Source organism: Eublepharis macularius, chromosome 2 (genome assembly GCF_028583425.1).
Source record: "Eublepharis macularius isolate TG4126 chromosome 2, MPM_Emac_v1.0, whole genome shotgun sequence".
NCBI classification, from domain to species: Eukaryota; Metazoa; Chordata; class Lepidosauria; order Squamata; family Eublepharidae; genus Eublepharis; species Eublepharis macularius.
Genome location: NC_072791.1, coordinates 128,604,877 through 128,626,790, shown reverse-complemented (window position 1 = coordinate 128,626,790; position 21,914 = coordinate 128,604,877). Strand labels below are relative to the sequence as shown.

At 43.0% G+C, this 21,914-nt stretch overlaps 1 protein-coding gene across 1 annotated transcript in view; it reads left to right on the top strand.

Moving 5' to 3' along the window:
- The first annotated feature begins 904 nt into the window (after positions 1-904).
- The window catches only part of PIK3C2A (phosphatidylinositol-4-phosphate 3-kinase catalytic subunit type 2 alpha), a 112,013-nt gene continuing 91,003 nt past the window's right edge, over positions 905-21,914 (top strand). Inside the window, exons 1-2 of the mRNA XM_054970575.1 lie at positions 905-1,002; positions 16,404-17,582. Coding sequence (XP_054826550.1) covers positions 16,470-17,582 — 1,113 coding nt within the window. The 5' untranslated portion in view covers positions 905-1,002; positions 16,404-16,469. The remainder of the gene's footprint in view (positions 1,003-16,403; positions 17,583-21,914) is intronic.

Genomic DNA, 21,914 nt, shown 5'->3' with positions numbered 1-21,914 from the left:
TTGTTTGCTTTCAGCATGAAATCCAACCCTTCTCAATCACCCCACCACTGTTTGCCACCGCCCATCAGCCAGTGGGAGGGTTTTGGATTGCTGTGGAATGAGATGACGGTTTAGGCTGAGTCTGCTAAATGCATTTTCATACCAGCTTTGCCGCTTTCGGCCAAACGTTCAAGGTTCTACATCTAGCTAGTTATAATTAATTAGCTAAAGTTCTAGTATTAATGGGCTATGGCGAAATTCTGGCTGTTCAATTTCGAACTGTTACGAAACTGTTCAAGGCACAGGAGTCCTGCTAGAACAAAAACATGGTATTTCCTTAAAAGAAGGGGCACCTGAAAAGTTGCTTCATAGACGCCCACTCTGCCGATGTGGCAGAGGGCTATGACCAGAGGGCAGTGTTCGGGTGACGGTGTATCGTACAGGCACTTCCTAAAGCAATGTGATAAAATGCAAAGAGAATGATGTCACAACTCGAAGCGACGCGTGAGAAGGGATGTCAAGCCTCCCGCCCCCGGCAAGCTTCCGGGACTTTTTAACAGCGACGTGAGAAGAAAATTCAGCTAAGAAAGGTTTCCACCTTTACCTGTTGAATGCCTGATTCTTCTAACCCGTTGAAGGCACAACAGGAAGCAAACCCTAAGAGAGCAACGCGAGCACGCTCTTTTTATTGCCCCAACCGGTTCTTTTCTTGCTTGTCCTAACCACCTCGGCGCGAGCAAGAAACACCTCAAGAACAGCGTCCTTCCCCTGCCCGCCCCTCCGTTTTCCACCGGCCTTCCCTTCTGCTCCGCCTCAGCCTACTTTGCCTTCCTAAGGACCGGAAGTGAACACACGGCGGTGGCAGCGGCAACCAGCCCAGCACAGAGAGCGAGAGAGGCGGGGAAGCAGGAAAGGGGGGGAGGGTGGCGGCGGCGGCAGCAGCGTCGGGCTCACCAAGAACTTTTTCCGCAACGGGAAATGGCTGCGGTGGCTGCCAGTGCCTCTGGATGGAGGCGCGCTGAGGTGAGAGGGAAAGCGGCGAATGAGTATCGGGTACATGGCGGAGAGGGATGCGTCCCAGCCGGGGTCGTCCATTTCTCCGCTGTGGAGGCTGTCTCTCCTTCTTAGTGTGCCTCGGCCGTAAACCCCTTGCTTATAATAGCCGTAGGGTCTCCCTGGGACCGCCTTGTTTCTTGCGAGCGTCCCCTCCGCCTGTGCTTTGCTTGGCTCTCTTCATTTAAGCCCCGCCACCTCTCCAAGAAAAAGAATGAATGAGGGGGCTGTGCTGCTTTTTCTTTGTAAACCCCTGGGGCGTTCAGACCAACCAATTAAGGTGGCGCCGAGGAGAAGCTGCCTGCCTGTGGCTTCAGTTTTGGAGAAGCAGTTATGTAGATAAGGAGGCCTCCTCAAGCAGTTAGGTTGCAAGTAAAGGGGTTCTTCTCTTTCTCTTCTCCTCCCCGGTCCCTGCAAAGCATCATTTTTAAGCTCTGACACCCGGAAGGTTGTGCTGTCTAGCCAATCTGAGGATAAATAATCTCCTGCAGAATTTAGAAGAAAATTCTCTGTCAGTTATGTGAGGTCTAAATGTGGTGATCTGAGTTTTCTTAGGCTGGGGGGCTTAGAGACATGCTTAGTGAATCTCTTGTTCACCAGCTCAGTTTTGACAGTCATTGTTAACTCTAGTGTGGTATCACTGATATTCATATGATGAAGCCTCACAGTAGTAATTAGCTAAGCATGAGTGAAGATTTCTATGGCCAAAGGCCCTTGGGTACTGCAGCTAGTAAAGGAGCGGTTTTCGTGATAATCAGCAAGATTGGCAGTGGTGATGATGCTAAAACAACAATGTATGTTACTGATTGTGGAAGGAAAAAAACTTCTTTTAAAAAAAGGGCAGGGTTGCAGTATCCATTGTTTTTGTCCTCTGTGTGGTGTTTGAGGGCACAAGGCATATAGGATCATATTTATGACTTGTGGTGACATCAAATATATGACTAGTCATTCCAGGTAAATTAAGGTACTGAAGAGCTTAAGTGTTTTCTTATATATTTTAAGTTTTATGTTGAAGTTGCTCCAGTAGACCCTTGCCATTTGCAGATTCGTGACTTCACTCATTTGTGGTCCACTCATGAAATGCAGTCTCTAGCCTCTTTTTGCTCCCATTAAAACCATGCTTCCCAGTATTTGTGGATTTCACCATTTGTGATGATCACAGGAATGCATCTCCTGTGAATGGCAAGGGTTTACTGTATTCATTTAAAATCTGATATGTAGTTGCTGTCAGTGGCTGCAAGCCATGTTGTCTAAAGGGAAACTCCACATTCAGTGGCAGAAGACCTCTGAATGCAGTCTCTATGGCCTGTCTTTGTCCATTCAGAGTAATTGGTTGGCCCCTGTGTGAGATGCACCATACAGCAATGAACCAGTTCAAATTTCAATTAAAACGTAAGAACAAGTTGCTTGAGAAGATGGTTCTTCATAGAGTTGTGATCCAGACACAATGGAAGGAAGCCTTGCTGCAGTCTCTTCTCTCTCTCGTTTCAGTGATAGGAAGTAATAAAGGGAAGGGAGGCTCTCAGTGCTGGATCTAGGGAGTAATCGAAGTAACTGGCTTTGTGGCCTCTGCCCTCTCGCCTCACTGGTAGTAGTTAGTAACTTAGGCAAAGTTATTAGTTGGAGTTGGATCCTGGCAAAATGGAGGAGTGGATGCCAGACTGTCATCTGTTCTTCAGCCAACTCTGTAACACACAAGACCTTCTAAGAGACTGAAGTGCACATACTGCTTACTAGATTTTTTTCTTAGAGAGAATGAATGCATGAATGCGTCTGTTAACTTTTTGCAGCTATCTCTTCTATACACATCCATCCAGTCATTGTCAGAGTAACAAGGAATCATGTCATAGCTTTTAAAGTGTAGAATTGATGAAGGTGGATGGTTGTAAATAGAAGAGGAAAAAACTGCTAGAAACTGAACTTATATACGTTATGGATTTTTTATCTTAACTGTCCTTTTCCAAAGGGCTCATTAAAACATTAGTTTGTGAAACCGCAGACTAGTAAGGGAAATGCATGAGAAATGTGTAAACATATGCAGTTTTATGGTGACAGTTTACAAGGACGGAAGCTTCCTTATTATAGGATTAATATATAGGTTGCATGTTGTATTCATTTATAGTCACTCAGTGGCACTTAATAGTGTTCATGGAATCTGTGTATATATTTAGTATGTACTGAAGACCAAATGCAGACAAGGCAAAAAAAGTGGATAACTTAATATAGCTATAATATATTAAAGAATGTGTTACTTCTGCCCCCAGTTCAAAAGATGAAATTGTTGAATATCTGATTTGGAGAAATTTAGGCTTGTCTACAAGTACGCTCTTCCCTTTGATGTCCCATATTTGTTTATTTATTTTGCCTGTATTTCACTGTCAGGTAAGCTGGGTAAACAGATGAAAACTGTTAATTCTGCATTGGAAGAGATCTAAGGGGAATTCCCACTTTTCCTGGATTTTCCCTCTGGTTTCATAACGTATTCCTCAATATGTGTTTTTTCCCAAGGAATTTTATCCTCCACCCACCACATTCCATTGTCCTTTGTGGCAGGATTTTTTTGTCATTGTATGTGTTGCTTTTACTGCTCTACTGCAGAAGCTGTCCAGTTTGCACAGCAATTTATAATGTGATGAAGTCAGCATTTTTAGTCAATATTGATATTTTTACTTCCTTGTGAATGTTCTGATATGTTCTTTAATGTCTGTGGTTTCAAAAAAAATTTGCACCAAGATAAGGTGGCACCATTAAAAACAGAATAGCAACTTTGGCTGTTATAATTGTTCCCTTATGTTGATCAGTTTGCAAGCACAGATACTTGCAATAAATGTTAGAACTGACCTGCATAAAAATGTGACAGTATGAAACGCACTATTTGCATACAGTATTGTGTTTATTTTGAGTAATCCTATGCACACTATGCCTAACTTTAAAAATAACTGTACCAAACTTTCCTGAGGCCATACCTATATAAAAATACTTATTCTAAGAATGGATTTAATTATGGTGTTAAGTTTTCTTTGTCATGGTAGGCTAGGAAGAGTGGGTATCAGAATATTTATACCCTTTGACACCATTAATATAATCGACTCCTCTAAGGAATTCAGATAAAATCTGGAAATGCGTCCATATTAAACATAAAACTGCCTTATAACAAGTCAAACCATTGGTCTTCCTAGCCTAGTCTGTCTATGATGGCTGGCAGCAATTATCTAAGGTCTCAGTCAGAGGGCTTTTCCGGCCCTGCTACCTAAAATCTTAACTTGGGACATTGGGGATTAAATTTTGGCTATTTATATTACAAAAAGTTTGCTTTACCACCGAGCTATGACCCTTCCCTCATATTAAATTTACCATGATTTGGCTGCATAACAACTGTAATTCCAAAATTCATATTCTTTCCTCCTTAGCACTATCCTGAGTAACAACCAAGGAAAAGTTTATACATATTAATCCCTTAAATTAAAAAAATGGCATCTGTGAATAAGGTTAAAAATCCTGTATGAAAATATTGCTGAAGGCAGAGTGTTTTTACAACACCATAAGCTGTGTTATATATTTAGACATATTCTTAAATTTTCAAACAGTGAAACAGGAATAGTATGTGGCTAGAACCAAAAGAGAAGAATACTGAAATCTGCATTAATATTTTCATTAGAGATCTTTTAAAATTTTTGAAATAGACTTTAAATAATCCTAAGTGTCAACACTATTGCTTATGGCGTCACTTTTATATCAGAACGTTTTTGTGAATGTTTAAAAGGAAGGTGATTGGGGGGCAAAGAAATGTCATTAATCTGAAGCATTCCCTACAAGGAATTGGCTGCTAAGAGAGGATATATAAAATATTTTCTAGAGTTTTCAAATAGTTAAATAGTGAACAGATAAAGTGCTTAAATTTATAGAAAGATTTACATCCATGAGCCTATTAAGCTAAGTCACTTACAGAGTATACAGAATTTTCTAATTGTCAGCTGTAATAATGTACAGGAAATTTAAATCAAAGATACATCACTTAAAACTATGGGCAACTATTTACTTTTAGTTTGCTTGCTGGCCATACTGACAATTACCTTTTCAGTTTTATTTGTTGTTGATCACAGCAAAAAGCATTGTGGTTGAAAATTGACTTTAGTGGACTTAGAAGACTGTAACTTTGCTTAGGAGGAGTGGGCAATCTTTCAGCAGTAAGGCTTTGCATCTTTTCAAAGGTTTACAGGACTGTGTTATGTGGCACGCTACACCTGGTGAAATAGTTGCTTCTATGGGATGTTAAGAACATTAATTTTGAAAAGTTAGTCACCTCTGGCTTAAATGAAGAAAGTCTTCTGTGACACTTATAACTGTTTTCAAATATACTGGAATAAATGTAACCATTTAGGCAACAGAATGTAATTTTTAAATGTTTGTATGATTATTGCTTGCCACCATTATTGTCCACACATATTTCACAGGCTTGTCCAGATGAGTTCCTGGTTGAATGCCATATGAATGCCCTTTTAGATCCCCATAGAATAAGGTTGAGAGTATATAAGTATAAAAGGTTGAGAGTATGACATGCCCAAGGCTACCCAGTGAGCTTCTGGATTAAGGATTTGAATTCTGGTCTGTCCATGTCCAGTCAAAATCCAACACTCCTATGCTTTCTAACAAATCAAAATATCTGTCATCAATGAACTAGATGAAATTACTTGGTCAGGGCTAATTTTTGCATTATAGAAATGGCAGTGCCATGTTGCACAATATAGGCCTTAAGCAGTTAAGTTAATGTCAGTTTGTGAAGAAAATAATTTGGCTCTTGCACGTATTTTGTTGTTCATTACCAGTACACATGGGAGTCGCATGACTTCCTATAAAGAAGTTTCATTTATAGAAGAAATATTCTCTTGTTTGAAGAGTCTCTAGACCAAGGGTCACCAACATTTTCTTTAATGAGAGCAGCTTCTAAACAATGAAAATTATCCCAAGCTATTATCCCCACCCTGGCACATTGGCAGGTTTGTTTCTGTCCTATGAACAGAACATGGACTAGGAAGAGCACCAGAAATGAAGCTGTTAGCTAAGCTACACACAGAAAAAGCTTATGAAATAAAAGCTTTTTTAAAATGTTAGAGCAGATCTTTTTGCAGTCTCTCTATGTCTCTTAGTGAATGCACAAATCAGTCTCCAGCAGCTGATGAGCTACCAGTAGTTCACTAGCTATCTGTAGGAGACTCCTGCCCTAGAATTTATTTTCTGAATTGATACGGAGTTGTATTTTCACGTACATTCTGAAGAAATATTGATGATGATGATGATGACGATGATAATAACAACAACATTCGATTTATATACCACCTTTCAGGACAACTTAATACCGCACTCAGAGCAGTTTACAAAGTGTGTAATTATTATCCTCGCAACAATCACCCTATGAGGTGGGTGGGGATGAGAAAACTCCAAACAGCTGTGACTGACTCAAGGTCACCCAGCTGGCTTCAAGCGGAGGAGTGGGGAATCAAACCAGATTCTCCAGATTAGAGTCCTGCCGCTCTTAACCACTACACCAAACTGGCTGGTGTAGAAATGTTCCATTTTTAACATGGAGATTCTCTATTTCAAAGCATAACATTTGTGGCAATAGGTAAAAGTAATAATACATAAACAGTACACTAATTTTATCAGAAATATGCAACTGGGAATAGTTTGCTGTTGATTACAGCTGAAAGAGTTCATAAATTTCCTACTGGAGTCAGAAAGTCTTGTGAGGCAAGAAAGAAAAAAAATGCTAGCTGACTGTTCAGTCACTTGTTTCTGAACATTAATTAAACTTGTGCCAAAATCATGGCTGTACAGTGTCCTTGTGTTTTAGAACTGGCTTTCCTAAACAAACAAAAATGTATTCTTTAATAGGATTTGGACATTCATGAATTCCGTTTGAAGCTTTTATTGATTTTAAATTCTTTTAACATTAGCAGACTTGTTCTTTTTGGAAACAAGGCTGAGCTTGCATCAGTACATTGAACTGTTTCTTCTAGAACATTTTGTGTGATTGACAAACATAGGTAACTACATGCTTAGGTATTTTTAAAAATCAGGTGTAACTTTGCCTAGAAATTCTGAAACAAGTAAACTTCTAGAAGTCTTTTGATAAAAATACAACTGAAAAGAGCTAGGTTTGTGTAATGATAAAATAATAATAATAAAATGAAAAACAATACTTTTTAAAACTCTAGAGAACATCTTTGTTTATGTCCCAAGAGCCTATGCAACCCCGCAATTTGTTATCCATCCATTCATACATCCATTGTAGTCTGGTTGCTGGTAAGATTCTGTGTGGAATTGCCCTTGCAATGAAGATTCCAGTCCGTCCAAGGTAATCCATTTACTCCCCATTTCCAATGGTGTTTTCCATATGTGAATTATTCCTCCCCCACCCCCAGCTGTGTGATTACACCATCTTCAGAATTCTCCAACCACCCTGTTGTAATTTTTGTTTTATTTTGAAGAGCATGGGAAGCTCGGTGTTGCATAGAGATAACACAATCTTTTTTTAAAATTGTATTTGTAGACACATTCAGTGTCTTCCACTCTTGCTAAAAGGCATACTGAGTTGTGCATGATGCTCTGCTGATTTTTTTTTAAAGAGCATGAATAATGCTGGATAGGAATAATGCAATAACTTTAGGTAAAGGTAGTCCCCTGTGCAAACATCGAGTCATTACTGACCCATGGGGGGGATGTCGCATCATGATGTTTTCTTGGCAGACTTTTTACGAGGTGGTTTGCCAGTGCCTTCCGCAGTCATCTACACTTTACCCCCAGGAAACTGGGTACTCATTTTACCAACCTTGGAAGGATGGAAGTCAACCTTGAGCCGGTTACCTGAATCCGGCTTCTGCCAGGATCGAACTCACATCATGAGCAGAGCTGGGACTGCAGTACTGCAGCTTATCACTCTGTGCCACAGGGCAACCTTAAAAAAAAATCTTGCATTTACAGAGCCTCCATCGGTCCCCTCTCCTCTCTCTGAAAGGCAAGTGATTTCCTTCTGTTATCTGATGAAGAGAGCTTTGACTCAAAACCCTTGAAATGTAGTTAGTTTTTAAGGTGCTGTTGGACCCGAATCTTGCCCTTCTGTTAGGCTAATTGTTGCTTGGATTGACCCCTTGTGGTCATCAACAGAAGAAAAGCATAACTGACTGGCTCTTCACTGTAGTCCTGTAATTGTGCTGTTCCCCTTTCGGCACAGTAAGCTGCTCCTGCTGATAGCATCCTGCCCAGGTAGGCTTGCCATCCCCATGCAAGATGAGAAATTTACATCCCCATGCAAGATGAGAAATTTGTTGATCTGTATTATCTATTCTCCCTCTGAGGCAGGAGGACATCTGTGGGTGTTTCCCACCGTCCTATCAGGGAGGCAGGAAGTTGAAACTTCTTCCTCTTGTAGGTGGGACCACCCCCTGGTCTTCAGTTCTTTTCCTGCCTCAGGGGAGAGCAGTTCTAGTTTAGGTTAGCTCTGCTACCTATACTCCTTTCACTTTCTTTTTCTATCCTTTACCTTACTTCTGTCCATATCTTGGAGAGAGAAAGCTTCTATGGAGACAAGGGAGTCATCGGACTCCGAAGATTCCTTCATGGAGAGGGCTGAGGGCTGCCTCCCTGGAGCCGTCCTGCCTGCGGTGGGAGCAGACCCGACCGGCTCCGACTTGCCGCGCAGGCATGATCGGACCCCCGGTGGAGGAGTGTCACCTACAGATCAGCCCGCCAGAAAACGGCCCCGAACAACTGACCGGGAGCCGGAGAAAGCCGCGGGACGCAGGAGGAAGAGAGAGGACAGCGGCGCGGCAGCGCAGGACTCAGAATCAGCGGGAAAAGCCGCAGACAGTGCTTTCCCGCCAAAACGCAAAGACGTGCTTGCCAACCTCCCGGCGGGAGATAGGCAACACGGAACAGCAACTCCTGCACAGAGTCTCAGCGCTGACACTCCTGAAGACCAAGTAAGTGCTGCTGCCTCTTCCTCTCCCTTATCCCCAGAGATGCTGGTGGCTATTAGGGACTCCGTCAGAGCTGCAATATTGGACCTCTGCAATTCAGACCAGCCTGGTCCATCCTCCTCCAGAGCCACTGGACTCCTAGTAGAAGTCCCCAGGGGGGCTCGTGGCCCACCAAGGCGGCCAGAAAACAGCCCCAGAGTAAAGTGCCAGACCCATCCCCCAGGTGGAGGGAGGAAGAGCAGTCCCTCAGTGAGGAATCTGAGGGTGGGGAATTTTTATCAGAAGATGATCAGGAGGCTGATAGTGATATTCCTGACCAGCCCAATAGACTTTTTCAGATGGAAGATTTCCAATATCTGCTATCAAAAACCCTCTCAGCTCTGGACTTAAATGAAGCCGAGGAGGAGGAGGAAGCAAAGACTAAGGGACACAAGGCTAGACCCAAAGGGAACAGGGAATTCTTCCCCAGGTCAGAAAGCAAAGCTAGAGTGTTCCCATTCCCTGAATTTTTTGAACGTCAGCTAAAGGCTGAATGGTCTATGCCGGCAGCATGTAAGCAGGTCCCGCATGCCTTAAAAAAGATCTACGTTGTTTCTAACTTTGCTGATGAGCTGTTACAGGTACCCATCGTAGACGCCCCAGTGGCAGCGTTGCAGTCTCAAGGTCTGCTTTCCGAAGATGGACATGGCAACATTAAGGATGGACTGGTCAAGAAAGGTGAAGCCATACTCAAGAGAGCTCACGAGGCCTTAGCCACCTCCATCAAAGCGTCAGCCATCGCCTCCAGGGTGTCGCGGGCTGCAGTGGTATGGACAAGGAGACTCATCCAATTGCTCCCCAACAACAATAGACGACTGCTGGAGGGTGCCAACAGGATTCTCAAGGCCTGTACCTTCACGGCGGACGCCACTCTGGACTCTCTGTCCCTTACCTCCAGGGCCATGGCCTCCACCACCGCAGTCAGACGTCTCCTCTGGATTAGAACCTGGCCTGCAGATCTACAAGCAAAGTTGATTCTCTTAGCCTACCCATTTCAAGGGGGAAAACTCTTTGGGGAGCCCCTCGAGAAGGTCCTGGTGGAGACCAAGGACAAGAAGAAGTCCCTCCCACGTTCACTGAAATACACTCCGAGACGTTCGTATTCTTACCAGCCATTCAGAACCCAACACACTTTACCTAGGAACAGACAAGAACACAAGCGCGGTTGGGGCTCATCCAGAGGACAACCGAGACGAGGAAACTTCCATGCAAAATTTGGGAAATCTCAGGGTCTTCGCGGCAACAGACAGGATGCTGATGACAAGGGACCCCGGCCCTGACTCCTTGAACGTTCCGGTGGGGGGACGTCTGCTTCTATTCCAGCAGGCATGGATGGACTCCGAGGCGGACGCCTGGGTTTCAGAAATTGTCTCAAGCGGTTACTTAATAGAGTTCTTCTCCCTCCCACCGGAACGGTTCCTCCGCTCACCTCTCAAGAAAGACTCTCTCAGGCGTGCTATAACTTCCCAGGCTATACAACACCTGATAGACATAAGAGCCGTCGAGCCGGTTCCCTCGGATGAGAAGGGGCGGGGCGTCTACTCGATCTTCTTTACTGTTCCCAAGAAGAATGGGGATTGGCGCTCCATCCTGGACCTGAAGTATGTAAACGGGTTCATCAAGTTGAGACACTTCAGGATGGAAACTCTCCGGTCCATTGCGGAAGCCCTACAGCAGGGAGAGTTCTTGACTTCAATAGACTTAACAGAAGCCTATTTGCATGTACCCATTGCTCCCACCCATCGCAGGTTCCTCAGATTCTGCATGGGGGACACTCACCTGCAGTTCAGGGCAATGCCTTTGGCCTCGCGACAGCTCCGAGAGTCTTTACCAAGCTGCTAGTTGTTCCGGTAATGAAGCTCAGAGAGAGGGGCATCCATGATGCAAAGTGCTTGATGCAAAGTGCTTCTTTGAGAAATGAATAACCTAGGCGTCAACCATAGAAGGCCAAGTCCCACTGGTTTAAATGATACTGGAGTAGGATTGGCCTAGGACAATAGTTTAAATATTTTAATAAATTCTGTTTTAAATGGGAAAAGTTAGTTTTGTATCACCTTAACAACAGCAACAACATTCAATTTATATACCACCCTTCAGGACAACTTAACGCCCACTCAGAGCGGTTTACAAGTATATTATTATCCTCACAACAAAACACCCTGTGAGGTGGGTGGGGCTGAGAGAGCTCCTAGAAGTTGTGACTGACCCAAGGTCAACCAGCTGGCTTAAAGGCTAAGAGGCATTTATTCTAACATAAACTTGTGAACTAGAGCCCACTTTATAAGAAGGGGGGGTGTCTCATTCTTGTTATCTGACACAGATGCTTATGTGACCGATAGAGTCTCGTTATTTGCCCTTGCTGCAAAGAACATATGCTCCAAAGTGGCAATGTGAAGGGAGGCTACCTAGATAATTGTTCTTTTTATTATCCCTATTGTACTGAGCGTGTAGTCATAATTTAAAATAGGTTTCCGCTTTTATATCTTATTTTTTGTCTACTTGCTGATCTATTGTTTGTATATAATTCGTCCCCCTCACTGTTGAGGGTTTTGTAATCTTGTAGCAGCCAAAGGCTTATACTCAATAAATAGACTGAGAAATAGTGATCCTCATTAGGCAAATATAGGCAAAAATATAAACAGGGTCCATATGAACTATGAAATGCAAGAAGTTCAGATTGAGATATGGTGATGTAAAATTAAAATATAATTGAGTACAGATACCATTCCCAATAACATTAATTGGTGATAGTTTAGCAAAATGAAGCTATTTATAATGATTGAGGAATCCTGAGTAGACATGGGCACGATCAAAAAAAAAATTCTGATTAAGCCATTCGTGGATCTGGGCTGCCACCAAACACAGGTCACCGATTCTAACCGATCAAGTCTCGTTTCCGGTCTGGAATCGGGAATTGGGGAGGCCAGCACCCAGGGCAACTGTAGTCAGGCTCTTGTGCGCGCATGTGCGCGCTCTCCTGAGTCGCCCCCGCCCTTGCAGCAAGCCAGCTGTCCCGGTGCGCTGCGGAGCTGGTGGCAGCGCGAGTGGCTCAGAGGCTGCCCGTGCCGTTCACCTGCCCCGCAAGACAAGGGGCGGCCGGCTTGCCCACGCGCACCTTGTCCTGGGGAAAGGCAAACGGCGCAGGCGGCCTCACAGCCTCCCGCACTACCTTTTGCCTTTCCCCAAGACAAGGGGCGGCCGGCTTGCCCACGCGCCCCTTGTCCTGGGGAAAGGCTAACGGCGCAGGCGGCCTCCCAGCCTCCCGCGCTGCCTTTTGCCTTTCCCCAGGACAAGGGGCGGCTAGCTTGCCCACGCGCCCCTTGTCCTGGGGAAAGACGAACGGCATGGGTGGCCTCCCAGCCTCCCACGCTACCTTTTGCCTTTCCCCAGGACAAGGGGCGGCTGGCTTGCCCACACGCCCCTTGTCCTGGGGAAAGGCGAATGGCGCGGGCAGCCTCCCAGCCTCCTGTGCTGCCTTCTGCCTTTCCTTTGTGCCCATGGCTTCAGAACACCCCCTTCCCCCTCCCTCCCCTGAATCATAATTCAGATCAGGCCCATCTCTAATCCGGAGTCTTTTTTACTACTTTGGGAGGTGGCATCAGACTTCTTAATGAATTCTAATTTAGCTTTTTGATGCTGGAGACTTCCTTTTGAAGTGCTTTTGCTGGAGAACAGTGCCAGTTTGTCCATGAAGATAGAACTGTTTTTCCACCAGTTTCTCAGTATGACTGTGCTTAATGTTTCCTTTACTTTACTTCCTGTATTTCATGGATCTTTGACCCTGCTTCTTGCAACTTTTTTTTAATAACTGTGTTTTAAAAGAAACCTGCATGTGTCTTACAAAGTATGCTCTTGTTGTGCTGGCTCTTAAATAAAAATCCGTTAATATTTAGGGTACCATAAGACAAGAAGTGTTGTTCATTTTTTCATCATGAACTTGGCATCTCTGCTGGGGATTTAAGTGAAATGATTTTGTACAGAGCAAATGTGGACTAAACTACTATAGGAGAACAAACTTCACACAGGGTTAGAGCTATGAATATAAGGGCTGTATAACAGTTGGCAGATGCATAGTTTATTTAATCTAATGAAATTACTAGCTATAAGTAGTTTGCTAACTCATATGTCTGAAAACAGACTCAATACATAGCTGACACAAAATCCAATAAATAATCTATGTGTAATTCTCTATGGAACTGTTATCAGGGTCAGCTCTATAATGGGTGGTCACAGGCTTTGCACAGGGTAGCTTCCACTTCTACCTCATACTTCTATCCTCATTCCACAGGATTCCTGAAACATAGGCCAAATCCACACGCACTCACCATCCGCTTATCTTGGGCAGTCATGGCAGTTGGGTTCATTCCGCTACCATGCTGTGCATCATCACATTCACCCTCCCAGTGCGTCTTCGTGGCGCAATCAGTTCTCTCCACGCTACTGAGTAAAGCGTTATAGTGGGCGGTTCCCTCCTCTGTTGTTAGCGTTGACAGTGCGGGTCACTTTAAAAAAAACTTAATTTTGCGCTATACCGATATTCCAACTTTTAAGAAATGGCAGGGTTCCCTCCCCCTCAACTTTGATTGGACCATTTTTTGCTCATCACAGACCACTTTCTAACAATTGGCTGGTGACATGCGCATGCTCCAGGGACCATTTCTTTCCCCGCGCAAACCGCTGCTCACTAAAGTAGGTTTTGCTGTATACCGACCTTTCTTTATTGTGCAAATGTGCTAAAGAAAGCCGAGCAAAAACAGATTTCTGCCATTTTCAAGTGGTACGGAAAGGAGGCGCAATTGTGGCGCAGTGATGGCGGGGAACACATGAAATGGGAAAGCATGTGAGTATCTGCTTGAACCGTGCCGCAGTTGCGAAAAAGTTGCGGAAACAAAAAGGAAGTGTGGATTCGGCCATGGTACAGTTTAATGTGCAGAGCCTTGTCTCCTGTTGGGCTTGTGTTGCTTGCTGTGCTGTGTTTCAAAATACTTGGGGAGCAAGGAGGGAAGGAAGGTGCTTCAGCTCCAAGGCAAGGAAAGTAGAGGTGAGCACTGGTGGCTGGGGATGATAATCTCATCACCTCCTGGTAACCAGTGGCTGATTTGTATACTTCTCTTGTTAGAGATGTAGGATGATAGGTAGCTCCAAAGTCCACTGAAGCATGTTGTGATCCTGTGAGATTTGGTACTCTTCTGATCATGGGAAGGAAAAAACACTGTATATTAAAGCAAAACACTGTATAGTAAAAGTCTGTGAATTTAGACCGCCCTCTTATCTAAAACTGATCTTGTATTCTATTAATACACACATTCACTCTCTCTTCCATGTTTTTCTTCTACTGTGCTTTACAAGGGGCCCATGAGTTCCCCTTTGTCTGGGGTAGGCATCTGATTATCTGCTGGCTTTTATATTCTTAATGACAGAACAGCCATTTGATTCTCCATCACTGTGGTCTTTGGTGTCTGCTTCAGAGGCTTCTCTTAAAGAGTCAGGATTACTGCATAGGCTGAATGTTTGAGAACTGCAGGGACAAGCTTTTCCTTTGTAAGTTAACATTTGTACTCTTTGTGATGCTGCTGTGTTTGCTGTAGAGCTGCAGCAATTCCCATCTGTTACATTCTGTGGTCATTCAGACTTATACCCTTTTGGTACTACGGTGTCCACCTGGAGCCTATGGGCATTGAGAAACAGAAGAGAAGTATTAGTTGGCAAAATGACTTACTGCATGCTTTTTTTTACTAATGTTAGTGGGGGGGGTTGGTACTGTGGAAATCAAGATGAGCTTGTCAGAGCCTTACCATTTCCCCACGGAAGCTCCATAAGGCTGTGGCTGCAACTGGTGACATTGTAAGTAAGGCTATGGCGTAATTTGCTTGTGTTTGGCCACCTTGCCCTATTTTACTTACTATCCTAGAAAAGGCTATATATTTTATTGTGTGTATATTTTATAAATATGAAATACTATGTGAGTCAAAGTGAATGGAGCTGCTTACAACTATATTTAATGCAAACCTTGACAAATTTTCTTTGGTTCTAGAAACCAGACCCAAAATTTAGAAAGCGGACTCGTATTTCAGTGTTATGTATGACTGTATTTTCTGATTATTGCTACAACAAAAATACTAGGTGCCACAATTAAATATCTAGGCCAATAGCTTCCTAGCACCTGGGATTTCTCAAGCCCAGATTTAATGACACTTGGCAGGTGTGGTGGAATCAAATTATTAGAAATATATTTGGAGAGAGGATATAGCTTAGATTAAAACTACTTTCACCTAATCCTAACGAGCACATATAGGGTCAGGTATCAAGAATGTGTATTGTAAGCTTCTAGTTTACTGAGCAATGCAACACTCAGCATCTGGAAGTATAAAATGAATGAATTAAGACTAGAAATAAGAAACATTTTATAGCATCAAAAATGTACTGTTTGCCAGTAAAAGCAGCAGACTTCATTGTTACAACAGAAGCTAAGACAAATAAGTAATTATTTTTCCGTTGTATAGCCATGTATACATTTATCCACTGCTGTGTATGATTATCAGGTATAAGAAAAATTAATATTGAAGATGTTGGTTTAACAAGTTCACGCCCCTTCATTTCTCCCATCACTTTGTTGTCTGACTCCGATCTCATGTGTTCATCTGCCCTATCTGGCTCAGGCAACACTAATGGAATGAGACTGGGTTGTACAAGCATTGGTTACAGGCTGAGGTCTTAGCATTGACCACTTGCCCAGACCACTTAATTAATTTATTAAATTTCTAACCTGCCCTCCTCGCGAATGGGCTCAGGGTGGGTAACAACATTGTTAGACTACAATAACAATAAATACAGTATTAAATCAATAATACAATTCAAAGTGAGAGGATGAATAAAGGCACCCTATTCTGGCAGACTTGCTGAGCTCTGTGGGATTGAAAAGGAGGTAGGTAGCAAGGGCTTCTAGCTGGAGTAGTGAACTAGGAATATCTCTGCCCTGCAGCCCTAGGTTTCCCAGGATGTTCCAGCAGCGCTGGTGCCCAACTCTGAATGCACCTTATGTCCTGCTGTGCCTGGGAGCCTGCCTCACAGGTGAACTACTTCTGATGACATAGAAATGATGTATTAATTATGTACATAACTGACATGAAAAACAAGGCAAATAGTAGCTGTTGTACACAGCACTGTATCCCAAAACACAGTATTTGAATCTCTATGAGAAAGATGAAATACAGTTGAAATAAATATATTGGAATATGGAAATAGTTGTTCAAGCATGAGTGTTAGAAATTTACAAAATTAAAATGATAGTACTATGCCTACTTTTGATTATGTGAATGAGTTTTAAGATCAGTTTTTCTTTCTTTCCTCCACCAGTGCTGCTGAATCTGCATTTGAACATTTTTGTATTAAAGATCTTTGGAAAAGTGTTTGAGTCTCTTAATGGACATCTGCTTTTACAGTATGGCCCAGATATCTAACAGCAATGAATTCAAACAACGTTTATCACCATCTTTGGGCACAGCAAGGGCAAAAGAAGTGGACAAAGAAGAAGCATTGCAAATGGAAGCAGAGGCTCTGGAAAAGATGCAAAAGGAGAAAACAGTAGCATATAATAGACAAAATATTGACACTTTAAGCAGCTCTTGGCCAAATGTACAGTCCCACAGGAAACAAGACTATGATCTTATGGTATTTCCAGAATCTGATGTTAAGAAAACGGTGGGTGACAAGTTAAACACCATTGACTTAGAGAAAATTACCCACGCTGAACTGGAGAAACTACTACTGGAGGATAACTTTGAAGCCAGCAAACCACCTACATTACCACCAACTCCTATTATGAGTCCATCGTTCTCTTCACAATTTTATGCTAGCTCCGCTGCTCAGAGAGGACAGTGGACAACTGGGTTGCCTGGACCGTCAGCTTGCACTGTACCTTCTGTTTACTCTGCACCTTCTTACAGTAAACAAGTTGGTATCTTTCAGAATGGCTACCATCCAGGTATATCTGCTTACCAGTCTACAAAGCCTGTTTATCTTGGTCTTCCAGAGAGGTCACCATATATTTCGTACTCGCTGCCTCCTGTCACAACTTTCCATCCACAAGGAAGTTTGCCTGGATATCATTCAACTCTTACACCTGAAATGGCAAAAGTATTTGATAAGATAGCAAGCACTTCTGAATTTCAAAAAAATGGGAGATCAGGCACAGACTTAGAAGTGATTGATGCTAAATCTACAATTACTTTGCCAGCTTCTGAAAATGCCAATGATATTAGTAAATTTGACTGGTTGGATTTGGATCCTTTAAGTAAACCAAAAGTGGACAATGTGGATATTTTGTACACTGCAGAAAATTCTGGAAAGATTACTTGTAGTATAGTTGTTGAAGATCCGTGGGATGCTGTTCTGCAGGAGGAAAAGTCCACAGGAAAATGCCTTCTTGAAAGAAAAGTTAGTGGGAAATCTACTTCCGGGGCTACAGTTACAAGAAGTCGGTCTTTAAACTTTCGAACTGCTCAGCTTCCTAAGGTACAGGGCCAGTCATCACAGGTAAAAAAATTTTCTAAGGGTTTTTTTTCCATTTTGAAATATTAAGATCAAAGAAAAATTCTCAAAAATGAGAAATTTGTAACTGTTCCTTTTAAAACACTACTGTTAAACTTTCTGAATTTAATATAAAATAAATAACACAATTTATTAAAGTAAAACTTTAACATAAATTAAAAGAAATTTAATATGGATAGATAGTATGTAGTCATAGATATAGTAGATAGTATAAAATTATACTATCAAACAAAGAAGAAAAATAGCCCAAATCCTAAATTAGTCAGATTATTACATTCATAAGGAGCTCAGTTTACCTATAAAGATGGGAAAATAAACATGTTTTCGTCTGTAGATTGGGCACAAAGAAAGCTTCTGTAGGGAAGGCAATCTCTGGCACGTACCTATAGTAGCCTTTGTCAGTTTGACGTGCATGCAGGAAGTCCTCAGACATCATTTTTAACTGGTAGGCATTTTTGTATGATGGATTGCCAGCATTCAGGTACCCTGATCAAACAATATAGGGCTTTATAAGTTAGGACCAGCTATTTGAATTGTATGTGGAAGTAAATTTGGAGTCAATGAATGTCGTTTAGAACTGCAGAGAGATGATCCTTATAACTCATATCTGCTAGTTATCTAGTCATTTGTATATTGAACCAGTTGACACTTCTTACAATTTAATCAGCAGTTTAATATAATACATTTTGAATGAACTGTTTTGGGATATGATAATGCCCTATCTAGTCATTCTTGAAAATTCAGTTTCTGCACAGATGGAAGTTTGGCTGGAGGGGTCTCCCCATCTACTTCAGAGAAGTAGATGTGAAAGCCAATGTTAGCAGGATCTTTTTTTTTTTTGTATTGCATGTAGTACTCTGGTTTTATTTATTTCATTTGGTTAGCTTGCTTATAGATAGCATTTTGAGCAAATGGTTCTCAAGACAGTTTAACAAAATATTCAATAAAACACAATAATATTGAAGTAAAATCACATGCTGCAACATCATATAAAGATAGTTTTATACTAGTGCCTGTAGTCAACTCTTCTACCCTACAACCACCATCTAACTAATGAATCTGACTCCAGATTAGGACAGGATTATTTTGGTCTTGCCCCTAATTTGCATGACTCATCCAGGATTGGCTGATAATCCTTCTCAACAGCAGTCACTTTGTGAAAGTCAGTGGAGTGTTTAAGACTAGGATCTGGGAAACCAGGCTCAAATTCCCGTTCTGCCCTGGAAGGTTTCTGGGTGATCTTGAGCTATTCGCAAGTTCTTAGCCTAGTTTTACATCAGGGGGTTGTTTTGAGAATAAAATGGAGCAGTGGGGTTTGATGTGAGCTGCTTTAGGTTCCCATTGTGGAGTGAGGTGAAGTAAATGAATAAAGTAAACAGGGCTGGTGGGGCTGGTAGCGCATGCTGGCGGCAGCAATGCAGGGCAGTCTGAGCGGGCAGCCTCCCAGCTCTCTTGCTCACTTGCCCCGTGCCACCACCACCTGCACACAGCTGCGGGCCAGGTGTGGCAGGCAGCCGGAGTGGTCTGGGGCAACTGAGCGGGAGGGCTGGGAGGCCACCCACGCGCCATCCCAGCTGCCTGCTGCGCCAGTGGGGCCGGCACGCAGCAGCATGCTGCTTGATGATGTCACATGCAGTGATGTCATCACACAGTCCGGGTGTACGCGTGGGGGCGGCAACAGCCCCGAAGCTGCCCTCGGCCTCAGGCACCAGAATCTCTGGCTCCGGCCCTGAAAGTAAATAAATAATAAATATAGCGGGGGGGGCAAATAAAAGGTAGGTTTAGTTGGTGGGTGGGAGGAAAGAGAGAAGGAAGTAGGGAAAGATGAGGATATAGGAGCTGCCATAAGGAGGGGAAGAAGGACCTGATGTGGAGAAGAGATACAAGGTGAAATGGGGTATCCCCTGCATGTCCTTGAGGGCTGCCACTGTGCAACTGGATATGGCTGGCCCTGTGCAACTGGGCTTTTGTTTTCCAGGTAGAGGTTGCCAGGGGAAGGGAAGGAGGGAAAGTGGAAAACAGAGGCAGGTAAAGGTAGTTGGCTGATGGTTTGGAAGGAACAGAAGCAGGAAAAGTGGAGAAGCTATAAGGGGTTTCAGGGAAGCGGAAGAAGAAATAGCAAGGGAAGGAAAAATGAGATTCCCCTTCCCCAAGATCTTGCGGGTCCCCCACTTGTTCCTTTATAAATAGGTACTGGCACATTAGCACACCAGGCCTTTTAGCATTGAGAGCAATTTGATTATTTGCCTCCCTGCTGCTTCCTCAGGGCCTTCAGAGGCTCGGAAAGGTCCAGCACAGCTATGGGGAGGCCCCAAGGAGGCAGAGGGGAGGCAAACTGCTTTGACCCTGACTTGCTTCATATCCCTGTGTACTGTGCACGCGCAGGGATAAGAAGTGAGTCGTCGCCAACACAGGTTGCCTTTATGTAGTAGGATAATCATAGTATGGATAATAGTATGGTAATGCTTTATTTTTTCCCTTTTTTAAATAAAGCTAGAAAATGTGTTTCATATATGGAAACTTACTCAGCATAGGAGATCTCACCTCATGTATTAAAGTTTTGTAGTATCATTTCAGTTCAGATTTGGAAATTTTCTGATCTACAGATCACATAAAATATGTCTTTAGTAATTGCTTATGAAGAAATATTCTGTTCTATGAGCTAGGTCCAAAGAGACCTCTAGGTTTTGATGAAAGAGCAGTCTATTATGTGGCATGGCCAGGAGGAGGGACAGAAACTTACGAAATGCGGCATCCTATATAGCAGTCTTTGAATCTAATTTAAGAGAAATATGTTTTGGTTCTGTCTTAGTTGTTTATATGTAAAAGTGGCATAGGGCCAATCTCTTGCATTTTATTGTTTGCAGTTGAGTGGAAGCAATTCACCTAATTGCAAGATGCTGTTCAGAATGTACTTTGACACTACTAAATGGGATGTTTCCCAATATGGCATGATCATATGATACAAATGTGCTTTAAATTGGAAATAACACTGTAAAGAAAAGTGGCACAGGTGACAGGAACTATGGAATTAAAGCAACTTCTGTATTATTCATAAAGTCTTATATTAGTTGTATTGTCGAAGGCTTTCACGGCCGGAGAACGATGGTTGTTGGGGGTTTTCCGGGCTGTCTTGCCGTGGTCTTGGCATTGTAGTTCCTGACGTTTCGCCAGCAGCTGTGGCTGGCATCTTCAGAGGTGTAGCACCAAAAGACAGAGATCTCTCAGTGTCACAGTGTGGAAAAGATGTAGGTCATTTGTATCTACTCAGGAGGGGTGGGGTTGAGCTGAGTCATTCTGTAAGAGTTTCCCAGGGTGTGGAATGCTAATGGCGGGAGGCTTCACTGTATCCTGAGGCGGTTCTTTTGCATATGGATTGGTGCTTGATGTGCTAATCTTCTCTGCAGGGCTATTGTCGGGTGTGGAGTGTTTTGTTGGCCTGGTGTTTTTCAGAACTGGAGCCCATGCTCTGTTCATTCTTAAGGTTTCTTCTTTCCTGTTGAAGTTTTGCTTATGCTTGTGAATTTCAATGGCTTCCCTGTGCAGTCTGACAAAGTAGTTGGAAGTGTTGTCCAGTATTTTGGTGTCCTGGAATAAGATACTGTGCCCTGTTTGAGTTAGGCTATGTTCAGCCACTGCTGATTTTTCAGGCTGTCCAAGTCTGCAGTGTCTTTCATGTTCTTTTATTCTTGTCTGGATGCTACGCTTTGTGGTCCCGATGTAAACTTGTCCACAGCTGCAGGGTATACGGTATACTCCTGCAGAGGTGAGGGGATCTCTGCTGTCTTTTGCTGATCGTAGCATCTGTTGTATTTTTCGGGTGGGTCTGAATACTGCTTGAAGGTTATGCTTTTTCATAAGCTTTCCCATCTGATCAGTAATTCCTTTGATATATGGCAAAAACACTTTTCCTGTGGGAGACTGTTTTTCTTTGGTTGTTTGATTCATCCTGGGTTTGATTGCTCTTCGGATTTCATTTCTGGAGTAGCCATTTGCCTGAAGTGCGTGGTTTAGATGATTAATTTCCTCATTGAGAAAGCGCGGCTCACATATCCGTCTTGCACGATCCACTAATGTTTTCATTATGCCTCTTTTCTGTCGGGGGTGGTGATTGGAGTTTTTGTGTAAGTACCGATCAGTGTGAGTTGGTTTCCTGTAGACCTTGTGACCTAACTGAAAGTTTGCTTTGCGGATGACCAAGGTATCCAGGAATGAGAGTTTTCCCTCACTTTCTTTCTCCATTGTGAATTGTATGTTCAGGTGGATGTTGTTGAGATGATTCACAAACCCAGTGTATGGTTCCGGTTTGTGGATGAT